This window comes from Lycorma delicatula, chromosome 7, assembly GCF_047948215.1.
Source record: "Lycorma delicatula isolate Av1 chromosome 7, ASM4794821v1, whole genome shotgun sequence".
Lineage (NCBI taxonomy): Eukaryota > Metazoa > Arthropoda > Insecta > Hemiptera > Fulgoridae > Lycorma > Lycorma delicatula.
In genome coordinates, this window is record NC_134461.1 from 30,009,563 (window position 1) to 30,031,321 (window position 21,759).

General features: G+C 26.9%; 1 protein-coding gene across 1 annotated transcript in view; it reads right to left on the reverse strand.

Annotated features, from left to right (window-relative positions):
• Positions 1 to 338: 338 nt before the first annotated feature.
• LOC142327977 (serine/threonine-protein kinase GA29083) overlaps positions 339 to 21,759 on the reverse strand; it is a 32,336-nt gene continuing 10,915 nt past the window's right edge. Inside the window, exons 3-10 of the mRNA XM_075371400.1 lie at positions 16,078 to 16,174; positions 12,965 to 13,051; positions 12,573 to 12,732; positions 11,314 to 11,491; positions 9,690 to 9,836; positions 6,920 to 7,066; positions 4,524 to 4,759; positions 339 to 3,342 (exon numbers count right to left, since the gene is read on the reverse strand). Of these exons, the coding sequence (XP_075227515.1) occupies positions 3,324 to 3,342; positions 4,524 to 4,759; positions 6,920 to 7,066; positions 9,690 to 9,836; positions 11,314 to 11,491; positions 12,573 to 12,732; positions 12,965 to 13,051; positions 16,078 to 16,174 (1,071 nt within the window). The 3' untranslated portion in view covers positions 339 to 3,323. The remainder of the gene's footprint in view (positions 3,343 to 4,523; positions 4,760 to 6,919; positions 7,067 to 9,689; positions 9,837 to 11,313; positions 11,492 to 12,572; positions 12,733 to 12,964; positions 13,052 to 16,077; positions 16,175 to 21,759) is intronic.

The window sequence follows — 21,759 nt, forward strand, 5'->3', positions numbered from 1 at the left end:
CATTCTGAACACCAGTGTTTTGATTGTTTATCAACAGTAGTATAATTTCTTTTGTAATAAATTATTGTTAATATTTTGTTCAGTTTTTATCTAATCCACTATAAATAAAATTAATAGTAATTTTATAGGGTATGTTGTAATATTAAAATACATAACCAAAAATTCTGCATAAGAAAGCCCTTTAAAAGTCTTTTTAAAAATGTTAATGTTACTTAAGTTAAGAAAAATTGTTATAAACAGAAAAACTAATGAACCTAATTTACTAATAAAATATAATAAATAAAGATCAAAATAATTAATTATTATTTGTATTTGTTTAAAATTAATGACCTCAAACAATCACAACATCTACACTAGTATTTAGATGAGAATATGTTAAATGAAAAAAGAATTCGAGCTAGTAACTGAACTAGCAAACAGCTGATAAATTTTATAATATAACATAAAAAGCAACATAAATTACAAACAAAAAAATTAAAATTATAAATAAATTAATAAAAAGATTAAATGTTTACTAGAAACTATAATAAAATGATTTTGGCTTGACAAGAAAACTGCTTAGTAACTCTTAAGAACAAATATATCATGCTAAACTTACTATGGAAAGTTAAGAGTAAGATAGAGTTGAATATACAATTACAAATCATGATTCACAAACCACCAAAATGATAATGTGATATTCAACCATAAAAGGACATCTTCATACCATAAACTGTGACTCTAGAGAGAGGATCATTATTCTCAAAGAAACCAACTTCTTGTACTGCACATGAATTACAGAAATTCACAACACAAAGGAGCGAACAAATACTTTCCCCCCATCTGTCAAGAAATAATGCTTCACACACATAGCTTATACTTAACAGGAAAAAATACATTATAACAACCCCAATACTGAAAACTGGTATCTTTGTGATTCAAGATATCTGGAAACCATTATATAAAAAATAAAACAGATCCTGCTCTTTTCAACAATACCAGAAATAATTAAGTTGGCAGCACAGAAGGCAAGAAGGAATTTTGCAAAGAAATAAAACTATGAGTAATATCACAGTTCTGTCTTTACCAAATACAATACATTGCACTGAATCGGCTGTTGAAGATCAGCAGGGTTAAAGAGTGAGGTCAAAATTTGTTATTTTAGGAATATTAAACATTATAAATCTGTGTATTAAACTAACATCAGAAAACAGAGTTACACAATAGTTTGAAAAAAAACAAAAACAAATACGAATGGTATTCAAAATAAGGTAAAATAGAAATTCACCACGTAATTTGAAAAATTTAACAAATTTATTAGATATTTTTGTAGGCGATAAATAAAAATTATAAAATATTGCATGTACGCTAATATAGTGTACAATGTATATATAAATTACATTTTTTTATTCTACTTTTTTTATGTGTATTCACACTACAAACTAGCATACATTTTTCAAGCTTATATGGCAGTTATCAGTAGATGGATATGTCATTGGTAATAATATACATATTTTATTTTTTTTAAATAATTCATTATATTACTTAATATTAAATCATATCTAATATTACACAGAATATTCCAGGTGGAACACATTACATATTATAATACATTTATGTCAAAATATTATAAATATAATGTGTTAAAAACATAGTAATAAATCAAAATATATAAAATAAATATGTAATTATATATAATATCTATTTAACTTAATTAACTAATGACTCGTTATAAATTATCACACAGGAAGATATAATAAGAATCTAATATTAATATAAATAAAAAAACTGAAATATTTTTAAGTCTAATTAATAAACTGTTTATTCTAATACACAGGCATCCATCCCTTGATTTACATAGTTACTTAATATTTAAAAAAATGATTTATAAATCAAGGGTTGTTTCTTGTCAGAACATATATTTGTTATAACTGAAAATTTTTAGTAAAGGTGAATATAAATAAAAATAAACAACTTTCCTTAAAACAAATAACATTTTGTATTTGTAAAATATTCAGATTACTGTGGTCAATGGTTATTTATTAAATGTAAGAAATGATTAGACTACTACTAAATAACTTTTAGCCCATTACATCACATTAACTATTTCCAAGCAATATATCACAGTTGATGGAAGCAGGAAAAAAGTCAAACTTACCCTTATGCAAATAATTTTTACTAAATTATTATAAAAAAATCTCTATCAGAGATTTTTATTTTGCTATAAAAACTAGATGCTGAGCAGTTTGAGTTCATGTAAGGCAAATTTCAGATTAAAGCATCACACATAAAATTTTCAATTTGTTTATACTACTGGATATAATATAGCAACACAGCAATTGTCTTTCTATATTATGGTAGAAAAAGTATTGCACCTAATTTAAGTTGCATTTAAGATTATTTCATTTGACCATTGAGGGTTCATGTAATGAGTTCCTGAACAGATGTTTATGTAAAGTGGCTTCTGAAAACCTAGTTTATAAGTATAATTTAACTTAAAAAAGATTCTATGTGATTTTATTATTTAATATTTATCAGTTACTTCATTATCAATAATAAAACATTTAAGTATACATCACAATGTACAGGAAACAAGGTATATACGTTTTAATGTTAGCATCTATCTATTGTTGCTCGGCAATGAAATCTAAATGGTAATTTATCATTTCATCCAGGAGTGATTGATCATATTAGGCAATTAAGATGCTAAAGCAGCAAAAATTTTCTCTAGTCTAACTAGACTTGATTTGTGATCAGCTGATCATAAAATCTTCTCTGTATAGATTATATCTCTGATAGAGTCAAATAAGGATATAATGCTGGCCAGGAAGCTTCTCCATATACAAGGATATATTACCTGATCATTAGATCAGAAGAGATCTTTCTTGAAAAATCTCCTCTGGATTTTTTCTGAAACTACAAAAAACAGTAAGTGGAGAAATTATGATCTACAATATTTCAAAAAGAGAGAGAAGGGACAAGAGACTTATAACCTTTACCAGCCTAAGATCAATTGCATCTATATGATGAAGATGGAATATTGAATGGTTAAATGTTTGTCAAGGTGTTTTCATATTTAAATATATAAAGGTGGGTATATTGAGTTGGTTTATTTAGCCGTTAAACAAAGAAGTTATATCCGGTGACTATTTGTCATAAGAAAAATGAAAGTGCAAAACATATACCTCCAGAACATAAGCAAAATTTAAGTGAAAAATGCAGGACAAATATGTTTAAACATAAATTATTATTTGAAAAGATTTTTTTACTGTTTTTGTTTTTTGTTTTTTTTACTTTGTGGCTTTCAAGGTGCTCAGAGAAAAGTTGAAAACCACAGAAATAAGTTAATAAGCCATCACTGACCTGCAACAAAATAGTTAATGTCAGAACTTTTACAAAATAGTTTAGTCATAAATTATGATAGATGTAACATAAAATTCTGTAACTTGAGTACATATTTTATGAAAGTATAAAAATAAAAATATTTTAATAAATAAATTAATACATATATTAATAAAGTACAAAAATTTTTAAATCAAAATATAGATCCAAGAGATGCCTGTGTGACAATAATTTAGTACATTAAATAAACATTATAAATAAAAACTATGTCAATAAAAAAAGAATAAAAATTAAAATATTAAAGCCACGTTGAGATAATCTGACAAAAGTTAATTTTATTAGGAAAACAAAACAAAAACAATCATAAATATAACATTAACTATTCCAGTAAATAAAAACTTCCTTCACACTGATGCTGAACTATTCCTCAACAATACATGCAAAAAAAGTTAACTACTATTACTTATTTAATACTAAATAATATATATATATATATATATATATATATATATAAACTGTACATGCTAAAAAAAAAAAAAAAAAAAAAAAAAAATTTACAAAACATAATAAAAAATTATTGGAATTATAGGTAACATTAGTCACTGTTTTATATAATTAATATTTGTTAAAATAAATAATGAGTTATAACAATTATTACAAACTTAAGTAATATGTAAATACCTGTTTACAATTTCAAATAATCTACATTTACAGGTTTCTAAATATATTTTATTATATACCATAAATAAATTATCTGGTTTCTAAATAAAACTCCATTCTTTATTTTTGAAATTACTATTTACTTTAACTATTTAGTAAATGTCAATTCCAGAACCATAACAGTATAAAAAAAAACCACACTTATTAAAATATATCTGGCCTTACTACATCTTTTCAAATAAAAAATAAAATAAAAAATATATATACATAAAATAAAATTAAAAAAAAAAAATATATAAATAAAATCCTTTATACAGTGCGTTATTCCCAACTTAAAAAAAGTAGTTGTACATAGAACCAAAAGAAAAGAAAAATTAAAAACAATTGATTTAAAAGATTATAAACGCAATTTTACAATTGTGTGTATGTATATATATATATATATATATATATATATATATGATATAAAGCATGCTTTCAGTTTGATTTATACAGTTTTTATTTTTATAAATTAAAAGTATAACCATTATCTTTTTTCTAACCAAGGATGATCCAAAACATCTTCAGCTGAAAATCTAAGTTCTGGGCTTGACTGTAACATATGAGAAATGAGGTCTTTAGCAAGATCAGAAACATCATCCCAATAAGGACTTGGGAAACCGTATTGACCACTAAGTATGTCATCAAAAAGTTCTTCTTGATCATTATTCGCACTAACAAATGGTGGAAATCCACAAAGTAATATATAAAGTATTACACCAGCTGCCCATACATCAATCTGAAAAAATTAAATACATAATTAAAGCTTTTTCCAAAATGGCTAATATTAATATAAAATTTTACAAAATAGGAGTAGTAAACAGAAAACAAACACTATTTATATAAAGGAAATTAAAACCCATGTTATGTAGTAGAATTGGAATAAAGAGTAAATTGCTGAAAAGTTATCTACCTTCAGCATTAGAAAAAGAAGTAAGAGTTCACATAAATCATTACTAACAAGTTCAGGCATTCCTCTGTGGGCAATTCCAGACAGGGTTATGTTATCTAATTCCAAGGAATCAAGTACCCCCAGGTTGTCTGAAGTCAAGAGCCATCCCCCATCATGTCACATAAACATCAGGGATACCGTAATTTGAGTTTAACGCAGTTTTTAAGAAGGAACTTTCTCTTATCCTTCATCTACTCCATAAAAACAAGAGAAAGAAACAAAGGTGATAAATGTTACAACTAATTTACCTTCAGAACTATAGAGACACCTGAAATGAGGCTAAGGTTTTCTTAAGAAAAATCCTTCCCATCCCCATAATTATGTGGCTGAAGAAGATATAACTAAAAAGTATATATATGGTCCCTGGCTGGGTCTCAACCTATATATATAAATTTAAAAATAAAATAAGGTAAGAGCTCTTATTGATTCTGCACCTCAAAGTTTATCTTTTGAAAAATCCCTTTTGCCAAGAGAGAAGTTTTTTGGTAAGAAGTGACATCATTAGTATTACTAATACAACATTCTTTTAACTATCATGTTTTATATAATGCAATGTCACTTATAAATAAAATAATAAATTATAATGGGTTAATTTATGTTAAATAATTTCTTTGCTCAATTCAGAAGTTAATGAGTTTAGAATTCTAAAAATACTGTACAGTGGTACACTATACATAATATCATTATGTTATTAACATAGTGTACATAATAACATTATATTATTATAAACTAATTAAAACTCAGTGATAGATTTTAATAAAATAACACTGTTAATTTTGTTTAAAATTCAACGTTATATACAACGCACCTTTCTGTTTTATATCAACTTAGTACAATCAATCCAAATTAACTCAAATTTATCGAATAAAAGCACCTTCATACTAACACGGTTTCTAGTAAAATTTAAGATTTCTATAAAATCGCCACAGAAATGGATAAATAATTAAAGGTATTTTTCCCAGCCACTACAAAATGGCCAGAATTAACTATACCAACTAAAACACTTCTCTGAAGAAGAAGCTGAATTATCTGAACTCTGATTTTCTGAAAGGAAAATTCCAAGCAATCGAAAAATGAGTCATTTTTAACTTTTTAAAAATAATTAATTAACTTATAATAATTAATTAAATAACTGTTCTGTTTCAATGTAATTGTGCCCACTACACTAGCAATGTGCATCAAGTAGGAGGAAAGAGCAGTGATCTGATTTCTCTAGTTGGAAACTACACTAAGGCCTTAAGATCATCGGAGGCTTACAACACTATGTAGAGACAGTGCTCTACCATGTCAAAATGTGTGTGAGTGGACTGAAAAGTTAAAAGCGACCAGACAAGTGTGATTTACAAAGAGGGACCCAGAGGGGAAAATTCAGCAAGCTCGAGAAATTTACTGTCAAATCGATGAATTACCATTGCAAATATAATGTATTCTCTGCAAATTAGTTACGGTTCTATCTCTCAAATCATAAATGATGAAATTGGTCTCCAACAAGGTCTGTGTGAGATGATGTCAAGAGAACTTAGCACAGGTCGTAATCACATATGAGGTTGAAATCTGCCCTTGACTGCTATAACAATGAATGCTAAGAATTTTTGGGCAGAATAGTTACAGGAGATGAAACATAGATCCATTACTGTGAGCCAGAACAAATTTTGTTTTAGGAATTCATAATGTATAAGCAACATTTGCTTGTTTTGCATGTAAAATTATATTTAATAATTAAATGTAACATCAGAAACTAATTAATAATTCTTTTTTTAAACTAAATTTATGTTTAATTATATAAACAGTTAAACTGACAAAAGCATTAAATTATATACAGCACTAAAATCTAACTAACCTGAAATAGGAAGATGACTTTAAATTAATACAACTGCATCACATAATGAAGATAATTTTATTAAATACTACTAATTTTATTTATTATTTTCATAAAAGCTAACTTACTTTGAGGCCGTACCCAACTTCAATAAGTATTTCAGGAGCAACATATGTAGGAGTCCCACAAACTGTAAATAAAGGTTCAGTAACACGCTGCGCTAAACCAAAATCACCAACTTTTAGTAAATGTACTCTATCTCCATCCATTTCAACCTTAAACACAAAACTTATTCATTATAATTAATCCTACGTAATTCTGTATAGAATTTTGCCTTCATATCTCAAACTTCATTATGTTGTAGCCATATTATGCATAATTTATGTTACAAGACATAAAAATAGCCTATTATACCTATTATGTTACAATGTTATACAACAGATATGATCAATGATATTTATAGAGAATTCAATTATTACAACACAATGAATAAGAAAGAAAATGATAAACAATGATGCAGCATCGATTATTTAATACTCTACACTTTGATCAACTGTCTAATAGAAATTAATTTACTTCCTTTAGTTTCAAGGAAAAATGAAATGATCCTGTTAAATTTTATTGTGGTACAATGGATAACTCACAAAGTACACACATATGAGATGGCTGAGAAGACCAAACTTTCAGAATCAGTTTATTAACTCAGCAAAATAATTTTGTTTATACAGGGTATAAACAAAATAAATCTGCATATAAATCTGACGATTTTGTAGTAATTGTTATGTTGGCACCACTGTCAACGAGAAGGCAGGAGTGTTGTACATCGACAGGTCTATTCATGCTATTTCTGTAGCCAGTATGTCGTGGTCGGGTGAACGAGCGTTTGTAATTGAAGCCTATTCTAAAAATAATGACTCGGTTATTGTAACACAGTGTTTATTTTGCAGATATTTCAATTTAAATCAACACGCGTCTGTTCCTAGTAGGAATATGATATTGTTGTGGGTGAAGAATTTTAGGAACACATGGTCCGTTTAAAAAATGAAACCAACAGGATGAAAACGGACTGTGAGAACGCCTGAAAACATTAACGCTGTAAGGTTAGCTGTTACACGGTCTCCACGATGTTCAGCAGCGAGACATGCTGCTGCGCTAGCTATTTCTGATCATCTCGCAAAGCAGCTTGCGAGGTCATCCTCGAAAATGCCCACCAGCATGCCATTATTGTTTTAAGTGACGAGGCACATTTTCATCTGTCAGGATTTGTGAATAAACAAAATTACCATTATTGGGCTTCGCATAATCCACGGCAAATTATTGAAAACCACTTTACAGTTAATATGTTACAGTGTGGTGTGCGGTTTCAAAGTTCGGCATAATTGGCCGATATTTTTTTGAGGAGTTAAATCGCAGAGTAACAGTAACATCTCATCGATACGTAAACCTGTTGAATGAATTTCTGCGACCGAAACTGAATGACTTTCAAGAACATGAAATTTGGTTTCAACAGGATGGTGCCACCACCCATATGGCGAGAATCACAATGGATGTTCTGCGGGAAACCTTTCCTGGACGTTTGATTTCCCGATTTGGTGACATTTCTTGGCCAGCGCGTTCACCTGATCTGGCTGCTTGTGAGTTTTTTCTGTGGGGGTATCTCAAACATAAAGTCTTCAGTAGTCGACCACAGTCAATTGAAGAACTCAAGTAGGCCATTCAACGAGAAATTGAAGCAGTTCCACAAGTGAAGATTGAGCAAGCAATGTCAAATTTTAGAATGAGGTTAAGTGAATATGTGAGGAGTAATGGAAAATATTTGGACAACATATTCAAATAAAAAAAAATCTATGTAAGTAATTCACTATAAATTGCAAAAATTGATCTTTAATTTGATATATTAAATGTTTTAATAGTACGAAACACAGTTTAATTATTATCCCTCAAAAATCGTCAGGTTTATATGCCAGACCCTGTACATTTATTTTATTATTGACTGAGCAAAGCAAGTTCCTCTTTTATCTCAACTTTTCGGATTTTATCTGTTTATAATTATGATCAGTCATGGCCAAATGCATTCACAGATTTTTGTAATAAATTTTCTTGATATTAGGTAGAGTGACATATAAGTAACAATTTTTTGTAAAATATTTTTTTTCTTAAAGATGTCTGCATAATTTTTTTTTATATATAAATTTCTAAATAACATATTTTTTTAAATGCATTTTTATTTTTTTACAAAAAAGCATCAGACTGAGAGTATTAAAATAATTTAATTTTATATCATTTATCAATTCAAATATTATTAATAATACTAATTTATTTTTATGCAAAGTAAATAATATTTTTATTTTACACTTTATAAAAATTTTAATTTTATAAAATTTAGTCATATTTAACAATCGCCCATTCATGAAAACTGACCTTAATTATACATGTAATTTAAATTTAAATAAGAGTATAACATAGCCAATTTATGAAGTTTATTCTTTACTGAATACAATAATAACTTATCTACTGTAGAGTTTACCTATTTCAATAATTATAAATAACAAGTGTAACACAGCCAATTTAAACAGTATCTTTAATAAATGCAACAATAACTTATCTACTGCATAGTTTACCTATTTTAATAATTTATTACTTTCACAACTCTTTATTTAGACCTCTACCACTCATGCTCACTTAAAGGGATCACAATCTTAAGGGGATTTCAAAACTACTTCAAATCTGCTAAGAATAAATAGACAGTGAACTACAGATTATTGTATTTGCTGAACCTGATAACTTTTAATTATCCAAAATAACATAATAATTAAGTTAAAAAAAAAAGATGTTGATTAAATTATCCAGATAAATATTCTACACAAATATAAAAGTAAATTACTCAAAACAACTTACTAATAGGTTTTCTGGTTTAATATCCCTGTGCACAATGTTTAACTCGTGCAGATATGCTAATGCTGACGCTAGATTTTGTGTCATTATTTGTGCATCATTCTCTGGGAATTTAACTGCTTTGGAAATAGCATCAAAAAGATCACCACCCTGCAATTGAATAATAATAAAATAAATATATTAAAAAAAACAAGTTAAAGTTTATTAACATGGTGGTAATATATTAAGATAACTTATTATAACAAAAATGAAAGAAGTACATGAATTACTGTCTTAATGGCTGTAATAATAATTAACTGTTTGCTCATTTCTGTCCAAATCACACCATTTAACAAAGTAAAAAAAGAACACCCTAGTCACTTGAAATACCTATTTAAAAAATATATGTTTCAAGCCACCTATCAATCTAAATAGAACTTCTTGAGAGATGCAGTCTCTTTAGGTAGTTTTATAGCTTTCATTAGAAAGCTGTAAAACTACTGAGTAGTGTGGTTAAGTAGTGTGGTTACTGAGTAATGTGGTTAATTTAAAAGTTGTTCTGCACATTTTACACAGTATATCATGAATACAAAAATTGAAATGTATAAAACCTATCCTTAATACAACTAATACTACAATAATACAAGTAGAATTGGTGAAGTCAAAATTGCACATGTTCACTTCTTTTCATTCCACACTCACTTTCATCAAAATCATCAATAATATTGTCATTTGGAAAGTTTTGAAATCCAATATCAAAACTCAAACACAAACAAAGCTAAATAAATAAATCTTTCTTATTGTAAAACTAACTTACAACATGTAAGAAAATACAGCATAAATAAACCAAGCAAACATATCAGCTGTCAACAATATGCTTCTAGTTTTTACCAAAATATTCATATATTTTTAAATATGCTGATAAAAATTTTTAGATAAGAAAAAAGAATGTGTGCTTTTATACAAGAGAAATAAAACCATACACATAACTAAAAGATATCTGCTACTTCGAAAATACATTTGAATTTTTACCAAACTATCGCATTGATTTATCAACAGAAAACACTTACTCAAACAAATTTTAAGGATGATTCAAACAAATATTTAAGGTATAAATTACACTTTATATTCACATTTTCACAATCTTTGTAGTTATTTGAGTTTATATTATAAAATTTAAATAATTAAAACAACCATAAAAATAGCTAACAAAGTTAATTAAAAAACTTAAAAACATTTCATTAAAAGTTAATTAAATGAAGTAGATTAAAAAACAAATCCAAAAGAAAATTTGTTTTAAATTGGCAATTACAGTCTGATAAAAAAGAAGATAAACTATCACAGCTATGTAACCGACATTTTTTTGTACATTACATAGCATAATGTGATATATTTCTGACTGGTTAGTAATTACTACACATAATGAAAAATACTACATACATTTCCTCATTGAAACTTAAACATGATCAGGGTTTCAATCTATCTTGTTGAAGCAATTGTTAAGGTTATTATAAACAACCTAAAAGTTTCTGAAACAGAAATAACTAGTTATTTTTCCTCATTTAGATCTCACACATCTTCATCAGTGTTTATATAGGTTTAACTTGCAATAATAATAGTAATATAATTATATACAGAACAAACTTACTTTAACAAGTTCCATGACTAGATATAATTCTGAAGGTGTATCATGTTCAGCAATTAATCGAATTATATTTGGATGTTGGACGCTCCTTAAAATAGCCACCTCATTTTCAATCATATGTTCCTTGCCAGCACATTTTGATTTGTCAATTATTTTAAGCGCACATTCTATGTTTTTTACTCTAAAAAAACACAAAAATTCAATGAGACACTAAATAATTAGCTGTAGTGCTTTCAAACCAAAAATAAGCAAACTATTGTACACAGAATACATTTACCTGACAATGAAGCTAAGGAATGTATAGATTAAATTGCTCCAACTACTTCTGCATGGAACAAGGGATGCATTTGAAGACTACCATATTGGTACAATATTACTTGCAAGCATAATTGCAAGTAATACTAATGGTTGTTAGAAAATAATTATGCAGTGTATTAGTTCCCAAGAACACTATTTTGAAGGAGATGGTAATAATTTTTAAATAAGATCAGCTTATATACATTTTAGACAGACTAAGGACTTTTTTATCCAACTCATATATAGTAAACAAGATATGCCTAAGATTAAGGTGAAAGTGAGGAGTGAACATGATTGTTTCCTTCATTAAACTGAATATGTCACATCCCAGTAAGTCAAGCCTACCAAAATGCAAGTGATATTCATCCCAAGCGACACTGTCACTCCAATCACCACAAGGATTGATGGTATAATGAATACCAGTAATTTCATAAAAACTGACTACAACCTCTTATACTTTAAAAACTTTTCACATCATAGGAAATACCAAGACTGATAGTATAATGCAACAAATTAATGTTTACCTCTGAGAGAAACTAAGCATAATTCAATGTCTCTGCTGAAAAGGGAACTGCTTTTATTATTGAAAGAATATACTTTTATAACTATGTACTGAAATTTTTTCTTGCTTCTAAATTATTTTCATTTTTTCTAATCTCCAAATAAAGGAAAAAACAACCATTTATCAGTAAATAAACATAGACTACAATTAATCTAAAATAAATATGCTTTCATTGGGTACCAATCCAAAAGTGCTAATCACTATTAAATTTTCTGCATTAATGTAATATGTTCATTAAGTTTTGTAAAAAAATTAATTAATTAATTAATTCTGAAGGTAAGCAGAAGGCACAAGAATACAGTTATGAAGTTATACAGTTACATGAATTCAGGAAAAGCAATGAATTGAAAATAAATAACAAAATGTTGTTAAAAAAATGTTACAAATATTAAATAACACTTACTTATCAAAACACCGCCTGACAACTGCAAAGTTTCCATCGCCTATAACTAAGCCAACACAATATTTACTTAAAACTTTATTTGGTATACTAGGATTTGAATCATGTCTTTTTGAAAGTTTTAAAGCTTTTGTCTTATTTGGCATCTTTGGTATTCCACGTCCTGAAATAAATACAAATAATTTTTACTTTTATCAATTGGTACATACTTAATAAAAAAAACTTCTATCACAAGAATATGATGAGAAAATATCAGATTGGGAAATCAGTCCCAAAAGTAAGCAAGCTGACTGCACTCTGACTGGCCATAAGCTTATTATTATTACGTAATTCTTACTCAACACAATTACACAAATTTTATCTAATATTATAAGTTTATCATCAAATAAACTAACCTAACTCATCAAGACAATGAGTTCCTGATTTCAGTTCCCCACCTGTACGACGTAACCCTCTTCTTTGAGCTTGTATTGCTTTCAGTTCTAAAACAGAACAAAAATAATATTTGTATAATGGATCTTTGCCTGAGTAATGTAGGTTTAAATTACATAATATAATGATAATTATATAATATAAACAAATAATGTTTCAGTTTTCATAAATCACAATATAATCAAATCTAAATAATAATAATAAATTGGCACTATTAAAAGAGCTAAAAATAAAAAAAATACTACTAATTAAAATACTGCTTACAATTTTATAAGTATCATTTATATGTATATATTTTACCAATATATATTGAATTTCAGCTCAATTAGAAATTGATTAATGTGTATAATGATAAGAATTATAAACCTGCTTACAAACCAGATAACTATGTAATAAAACATTTAAAATATTATAATAAAATAAAAAATAAATATGATTTTTCTGGTATTTATAAAATAAAATGCAATAATTGTGAAAAACAAATAGGTCTTTTAAGGATAGATTTAATCAACATTTTAGTTTGTTTAAAAATAAAAAAGTAGGTTTTTCAAATGTAGCTGACCATTTAATAACCAATAAACATAATATAACTAGTTTGGAAAATAATTTAAAAAATAATTATTGAACATGAAAATAATGATAAAAATTTTATATACAAATGTAAATGTGACTTTAGCCTCATGAATCTGCAAACAGAATTTGTTGGGGACATTCTTATAAAAGTTATTTAAGTTGGTAATATGTTTGATAACATCTTAACATTAAATAACTGATTACAGTACTGTATTAACATTATGCAACGCAACATCAAAAGAAATTTTAAATAACTTTAGTACAAAAATTTTAATTTTAATTGCAATTTTAGTAAATGTTTTAAAAATTTTTTGACTGAACAAATGTTTTTTCTGTAAATGTTTAAAGTATTTTATATTTTGATCAATAACCAAAATTACAAATAATAAAGTGTAAAGATGTTGCATGGTAGTTATATGTGTAAATGGAAATAAAGATAAATCAGAAAACATTACTGAGGATGGACTTACACCTGAAAGCGTTATACCGTAAAGGAAATAAAGGTAAGAATGTTTCTTTAATTCTGTACTTGGCGGATTGGATGAAATTCAATACATGTAGGTAAAATTAATGTACAGAGGAATTATGGACTATAAAAAGATTAATTTAAATAAATTGATATATATATATTATATACATACAAGTGTCCCACGAAGAAACTTTCAGTACGTGTTGTACTGGTGAAAATAATGAAAAACATAGGTCTCACATGCTTTGATTTCAAGTTATGGCTAGCAGATTTCAAGTTACAGCCCGGATTTCAGCTCTTCTAATAAAAAGAAGCTGTACTGTAATATTTGAGACCCAAGTTAAAGATTAATGTTGATGATGTCTTATGTAATTTGAGCTGAGAAATAAGATTAAACAGGTCCCAGAACTGTAACTCCAGTAGTTTTTAAGATATCCAATGTAAAACACAAAATTTGGTGTCGAAAAACAAGTCTTTTTCTAGGTTTGTAGTATAATAGATTTGTTAAATGACTAATTAATGCAAAAGATTTATGTTTATTTACAGAAAGGAAAATCGATAAATTGTTCTACCATAAAAACACTAGCAGTTGAATAAAAAAAATTTACTGGACAAACTGGTTTACATACTTTAAAGAGGAAAATGAAGTGGATGAAATGTTAAGTTAAAAAAAAAAATACCTGACCTTGCTGGGAATGGGAAAGGTTTTTTATATACTGATGTTTCAATTTGGTTGTACTTGTTTATTTTGATAGTGATATCAAAACAATTTAACATTCCACTATTATCTATTTCATATGTGAATTTTAAATTTTCATAAGAATTTAATTTGTTTAATATTATTTGATGTTCATTGTTTATTAACAGGTTATATTATGAGAACATCATCAACATACTGTGTCTATATTAAAGCTTTTTGTGTATAATATAACAATTCATAAAAAATCAAATCACTCTTGGTCTCATAAAAATAACACTTACATAAATATGATTATTTATTATTAGAGTAATTAAAAACACACATAATAATAAAGAAAAGTTAAATAATGATGAAGAAATAATAAAGTAAACATTATAAAACATTGAAAATGAATATGATACTACTTTAATTAATATTTTTTTAAAAACACAATAACAAATAACTATCTTACAACCAATACATAATAAAATACAAAAAAGTAAAAAAATATAGATAAATTATTTGTACTCTAATAAATCATTGAAATACTAACTATAATTTACAATAAAAAAAATTTAAACCAGCATATTAACCTAATAACCACATAATGAAATATTTGAAAAACAAACAATCTATGTGGAATTTATAAAATTAACAGTAATAATTGTGACTGTATTTATATAGGAAAACCAAGTAGATTCTCTAAAACTTGATTTTTTAAACATTATAGAAAGTAAAATAATAAATTAGGTTCGTCTAATATGGCAGACCATCTAATAAACAACAAAAATTCTATTTCTGATATTAAAAGAAATTTAGAAATTAATAGAGATGAAATAAAATTAAATATATTAGAAAAATATTACATATGTAAATACAAACAAAATTTCAATTTGATAAACCATCAGTCAGTGCATGAGAAAGGATAATCTTATAAAACTGCAACAGATAGAAGCACTCATATAATAAATTAATACACAATTTTCATTACTTTAGTATTTTTAATGTGCAGTTTAAGTAAATGTTTCAATCATGACTGAGGTTGCGGAATCCTGCAAAAGTACTTTCATGGTAAAATTAATGTAAAATATGTCTTATCTCAATATTATGTACAAGGTGGTTTTTATATATATATATAAATATATAAAAAACACACTCATAAAATTTCATTACAGAAAGAGCTTTTGAATGGAATATTAAGAATATATTAAATATTGTCTAATTAAATATATAATCTTTGCAAATCAAACTGTAGTAATTTCTTTTTTTTAATTTTTGACAGACTAATTCTACAACAAAAAAATTATTTAAATAAAATGTAAGAAACTACCTAAAAGTATCTTAAATTTATTTACCTTCAAAATCAAATTCAAAATCAACTTGACTTGGTCTTTCTGATCCATATACAAAAAATACATCTTCCTCTCCAAAAAACTCTTGCAGATTAATTACCTATAATTCAATACAACCAATAAGAAACATACTCAATGAGTAATAAATAATTAGGGAATTATCTTCAAGTCAAAATTAATAATAAAAAGTAAACAGTAACAAGAAATTAAACAATTATTATAGATCTTAAATAACACATCACTTCATTTTCAAATATTCAAGTCAACATTGTTCCGTAATATTTCATATTTTGCACAGAGACCCACACTTGCATGTACACATGCAAGTTATAGGACTTATGGCTGTTTTCACTGTCTTGCATGAAGAGAAATGAGATAGTGCAGCCAGTTTAATTTCTCCAAGTACCTTCAATTAACTTCTTTGTACTCTAATAAACACAGTAAAAGAAAGTTTTCCATTTTCACTACTATGGTTGGTCATAATCATGAAACATGAGATAAAAATAAAAACTATATTGCAACATTCCAGTTTTTAATTACATCATACAAAATTAATATTTTATAAATTATATTCTTAAATAATTTTAATTCTTTCAGTGAAAAAAAAATTAACTTAACTGGCAAGAAGTTTAATATCCTCCTACATATTTTTAACACTTCTGTATAATAAATAAATAAAGTAAGATAATAATAGTAAAAAGAATAATAATAATAACTGTATATTTTACTTATAACAATACATCAACAATGTTTTGATTTTTTAAATAAGGAATAACATGAAAAATGGTATGTAATTAGTATGAGATCACTTTCTCAAGAAATATACTAAAATTTATTATAATTAATTAAATCAGAATATAACAGTAATTAATTTTCTCGTACATGATAAAATCAGCAATAAATATTCTTCATGAAAACATATCTTAAAAATTCATTATTACAATTTAATAGTGCGCACTGATAAATCTTTAATAGCATCAAACAATAATAAAAAAAATGTTGTGCTAACATTAATTACAAATAATCATAAGTTTAATATTTTAAATTAAATATTCATTACTAAATGTTGTAAACAAAATAAAATGAAAACAAAACTATCTCATTGCTTTTAAAGAATTATGTTTGCATGACATTTAAGTAACTTAATTTATTTGTTTAAAAGAACAGTGTCAATTTCTGACACAATCGATTACTTTATTATTTTTATATAATAGAATAACTCATGATTAAATACAACTCAAATTATCTGATGAGTGTCTAGGTATCTTTCTATATTATTTGTCTACCAGTACTTTTCTATAACCCAGTAAGGAACCCTCAGTCAAAACATTAATAGAATATTCAATAAAAAAATTATTTCAAATTTAATTGGTTTAATTTTTGATCTCTCCCCAAACTCTTTTTATAAAAACACATCTCGTGAATAAATAAAATAAAATAAAATTGTGTAAAATTCTGTTTCCTTTAATTAAAAATTTTCTTACTAAGCGTCTTCAGGGTGCAAATCACAAAAAACTTTGCCAAAGGAAAGTTAGAACTTCTTTTTCCCACTGAATATCACAAAAAAAAACTTAAGGAAACTTGATTAACATTTGATTTTCATCCACTGAAAGTTTTTTATAGAAAAAACTTTCTGCAAAAGGAAACAAATTAGTATTTTGGCCTAATACTTTAAGCGTATCATGAGTTATAAATGTGAAAAATTTATTTTTTATCAAGAAAGAACAGATAGCCCACCAGTAAATATTTTAAAAGTATAGCTAACATTTCATTCAATGTAAAATTGCTGTCTGGTAAAATACTCTCATTCTATAATTTTCAGTAAAAAAGGTTTTTTCATTTACAGATGGCATGAATTTTAAACAGATACAAATCAAGATAACAGACTGACATGAAATGGGTACAAAAAATTGGCAAAACTGACAACTAAAAAAAATTGGTTACTTAAATGTAATAATAACATGAAATTAAAGTATATTCATAGCAATTTACAGCCATGAAGTTTAATCTTCTATATATACATATAAAAATGAATGTTTATTTGTCTCGCATGCATTCCTATACCATTCATCAGATTGTGATGAAACTTTGATGAGTTCATCACACCCCTGTGAAGGTTTCTGAATTAGTTTGAACCCACTAGGTGGCACTAGGGGTCAAGGTATTTCAAAAATTGTATTTATTATGCAATTTGGCTCATATTCATAATATACATTAGTTACATGAAAAGAAATATTTTTGTGAAAAATGGAGCTGATAGGTGGCGCTGGGGGTGAAATATTTAGAAAAATTGTATTTATGGACTGAATTAGATCATATTCAGAATATATACCAGGTATGTAAATATGAAACTGGAATTTTTGTATAGAAAATACAAGTTTATTGTATGAAAATGATAAAAAATATTTTATCTGAAATAATGTCCATTGCTAACTTTACATTTTTCCCATCCTCTGACAATTTATGAATGCCACACCAAAAAAACTATTGCTCTTTTGAAGCAAACCAGTCATCGAGCCATATTTGTACATATTCATAAGAAGTGAAGTGCTGCTCAGAAAGTGCATGTCCCATCGATGCAAATAAATAGTAGTCGGATAGAGCCAAGTCTGTTGAGTAAGCCGCATGCAACAGAAAATCAATGATGTTCGCAAATTGTAGTTTGTAGGTACAAAACTTGACATGTTCAGTGCTAATTAAAAGTATACTGTTGTATGAAACTTGTATTGTTGTGAGTTGAAAATCTTTGTCAGCTATCAAAGAAAGAAAATGGCATCAATGATGCGGTTTGAGGTAACTACATTGACAACTAGAATCATCTATGAGCAAACTACAGTTTCATATTTACACACCTGGTATTAGTTACTTGAAAAGAAAAAGTTTTGCAAATACTACACCTGCTAGGTGGTGCTGGTGTAGAGATATTTACGAAACAAACAAATATATAAAGAGACTCTCTTCTATATTTATATATATATAAAAATGAATGTTATCTGTCTGTGTCCCTTATGCCTTCCTAAACCGTTCATCCGATAGCGATGAAACTTTGGGGAATGGTTGGACGCATGCCAGGGAAGGTTTCTGAATTAGTTTGGACCCACTAGATGGTGCTGGGGTAGACATATTTTGAAAAATTGTATTTATGGTCCTATTTGGCTGATATTCAGAATATGTGTTACTTAATGGAAAGAAATACCTCTGCAAAAAATGGACCCACTGGATGGCACTGGGTTCAAAATATTTGAAAAAATTTCATTTTGGCTCATATTCAGAATATATATTAGTTATGTGAAAAGAAATATTTTAACGAAAAATTGACCCGGTAGGTGGCTATCTCTAACTTTAAACACCATTTAAATGTAAAAAAAAAGAAACGGTTCAAACTTCCAAAATAATTAACTTAGAAACTGATCATGGAAATATTCATATATGTTCCGCTATAAAGTAAAGAACTACTGGACCGATTTACGCATGGGTTTTTGCAAAATCGTTCGCTTTGACCGGAGAAGGTTTAAAGCTATTGAAATCCTCGATCTGACCAGTAGAAAGAAAGTAATGGATATTTTGAACAGACTACTGTGTTTAGAGAGTAGTTTGAATTAAATCCAATAGGTAGTGCTGTTTAGATAATTGGATTTATTTACATTCTGACTTTTATAAAGTGAAAGGTTAAATTTTGTGAAGTTCCATAATGTTTTGTAAGTCTCTTAGTGTTCAGTATTAATTGTGATGATTTTGCAACCATACCTCATTTCATTAAAAAGGTATTCTCCACAGACTACTGTGTTTAGAGAATGGTTTGAATTAAATCCGATAGGTAGTGCTGTTGTTTTGCCAATTGGATTTTTTTGCATTCTGACTTTAGGTTAAATTTTTTGAAATTCCGTAATGTTCAGTTTTTAATTCTTTATCAAACTCTATATATATATATATATATTTTTTTTTTTCCAAATTTAGCAATAGGAAAGCATTGCCGGGTCTGCTAGTTAAACATATATAATGGCACTCAAAAATTATGTTACTCACCTACGAAAAAGTTTTAACAAATCTCCGATTTCAGCAAAACAGGTAATCTGATTTTATTAAATGAAAATTCATATATCTCTTAAATTTTGCTTGTGAGATTTGTGCAGCTGTTTGTAAAATAATGAAACATAATCAACAGCTCAAAATATCACTAAACATATGTAAATGCAGTATAATTTGATTTACAGATTACTGCCCGCAAATTAAAACTTTAAAAACTCATGCCTAAACCTTTCTCAAAGTGATCAAAAAAAAAGCTTTTTACTTTGAATTTACAGTTAAATGTCTACTAATAGAGATTAGCCACTATGGATAACTTTAAACAGTGTATAATTTGTATAATTCCTAATTTCCAGTCCCTTGAAATGGGTTTCTTAATACTACAAACAGCAGATACTCTGTACAACAAATAAGCAAAAATATTGGTAAAAATAATTTGTAGATAAAAGAAAGTTGAGATGTTTTAAATTCTATTTTTCACACATCAAAATAAAATGATGAAAATAGTAAATAAGTGTTTGCTAATAAGTTTATGATAACAGAGATCAATCAAAGAAAGATTATGTTGAGTACTGAATTGTCCCAACAAACAAAAGATGAATGTAGTTTGGGATAGCACAGTATTGAATTTATAATTAAAAGACTATCCTGTTTGGCAAGAAAAATAATAAATTTTGTTCAATTAAAATACACTAGTCAACAATGCTTGTTTAAAAACATATTCGTGTAGTTGAGAATTGCAAGTTTTATTATCATGTTTTTAATTTGGTTAACATTGGTGAATCAATTAATTCAATCAACAGCCTAATAACACTGTACAAGTACCTTAACAGTCCAAGTCTTTAACAGTAAGCATTTTAGATACCTCCAGGCAATGGACATATGAACTTCCTTGTTAAAATGTACATATTTGAATAAGATACAAATAGTTACATTTAAATAAAAAATTACACTTTGAAGTACCAAAAAAAATTAGGAAACAATAAAATTTTCTATTACAATTTGTGCAGTAGAAGGAACTAATTAGCTATCTCTTTATCGATGCAGTTAAGCGAGAGGCTCAAAATGAAACTACAAAAAAATTAATATCTTAACTGATCATTAAGAAAGAAAAAAATATTATCATAAAAACTTTCTCATCGTTTAATAAATACATGTATAAAAAAATCATTCAGATTGGCTCACTAGTTGCAGAGTTTTAAGCATATACAGATGTAATAAACACTTAGACCTATTGATTTAAATACAAAAATTACCTAACAGCATTACTTTTTATATTAGATGTAATTTTAATTTTTTTTTATTCTATATTTTGTGTAATAGTATGTTTGTGTTGTATGGAGATTAGATTGATCAGGATAAGGTGTCAATTCTGGTTGGTTGGATAAGGTGTCAATTCTGGTTGGTTTTTTCAAGGCATACTTAAATGTTTGGGATATGGTGAGTAGAAAGTTGAATATTTTATGTGTCTATATTCTACTGTAAACTGTAATTTGCAATTTCATTTGTGGATGAAAGTTTAAGGAATGACAGGCTATGTTTTTATGTTGTTTTTGTCAAGTATGATGTCATACTTGAACTCTTACAATACAACTTTTTTTGCTACACCAAATCATTGTGCAGTATTCAAAATGCTGTAAAATATTTAAGCAAGGAGGC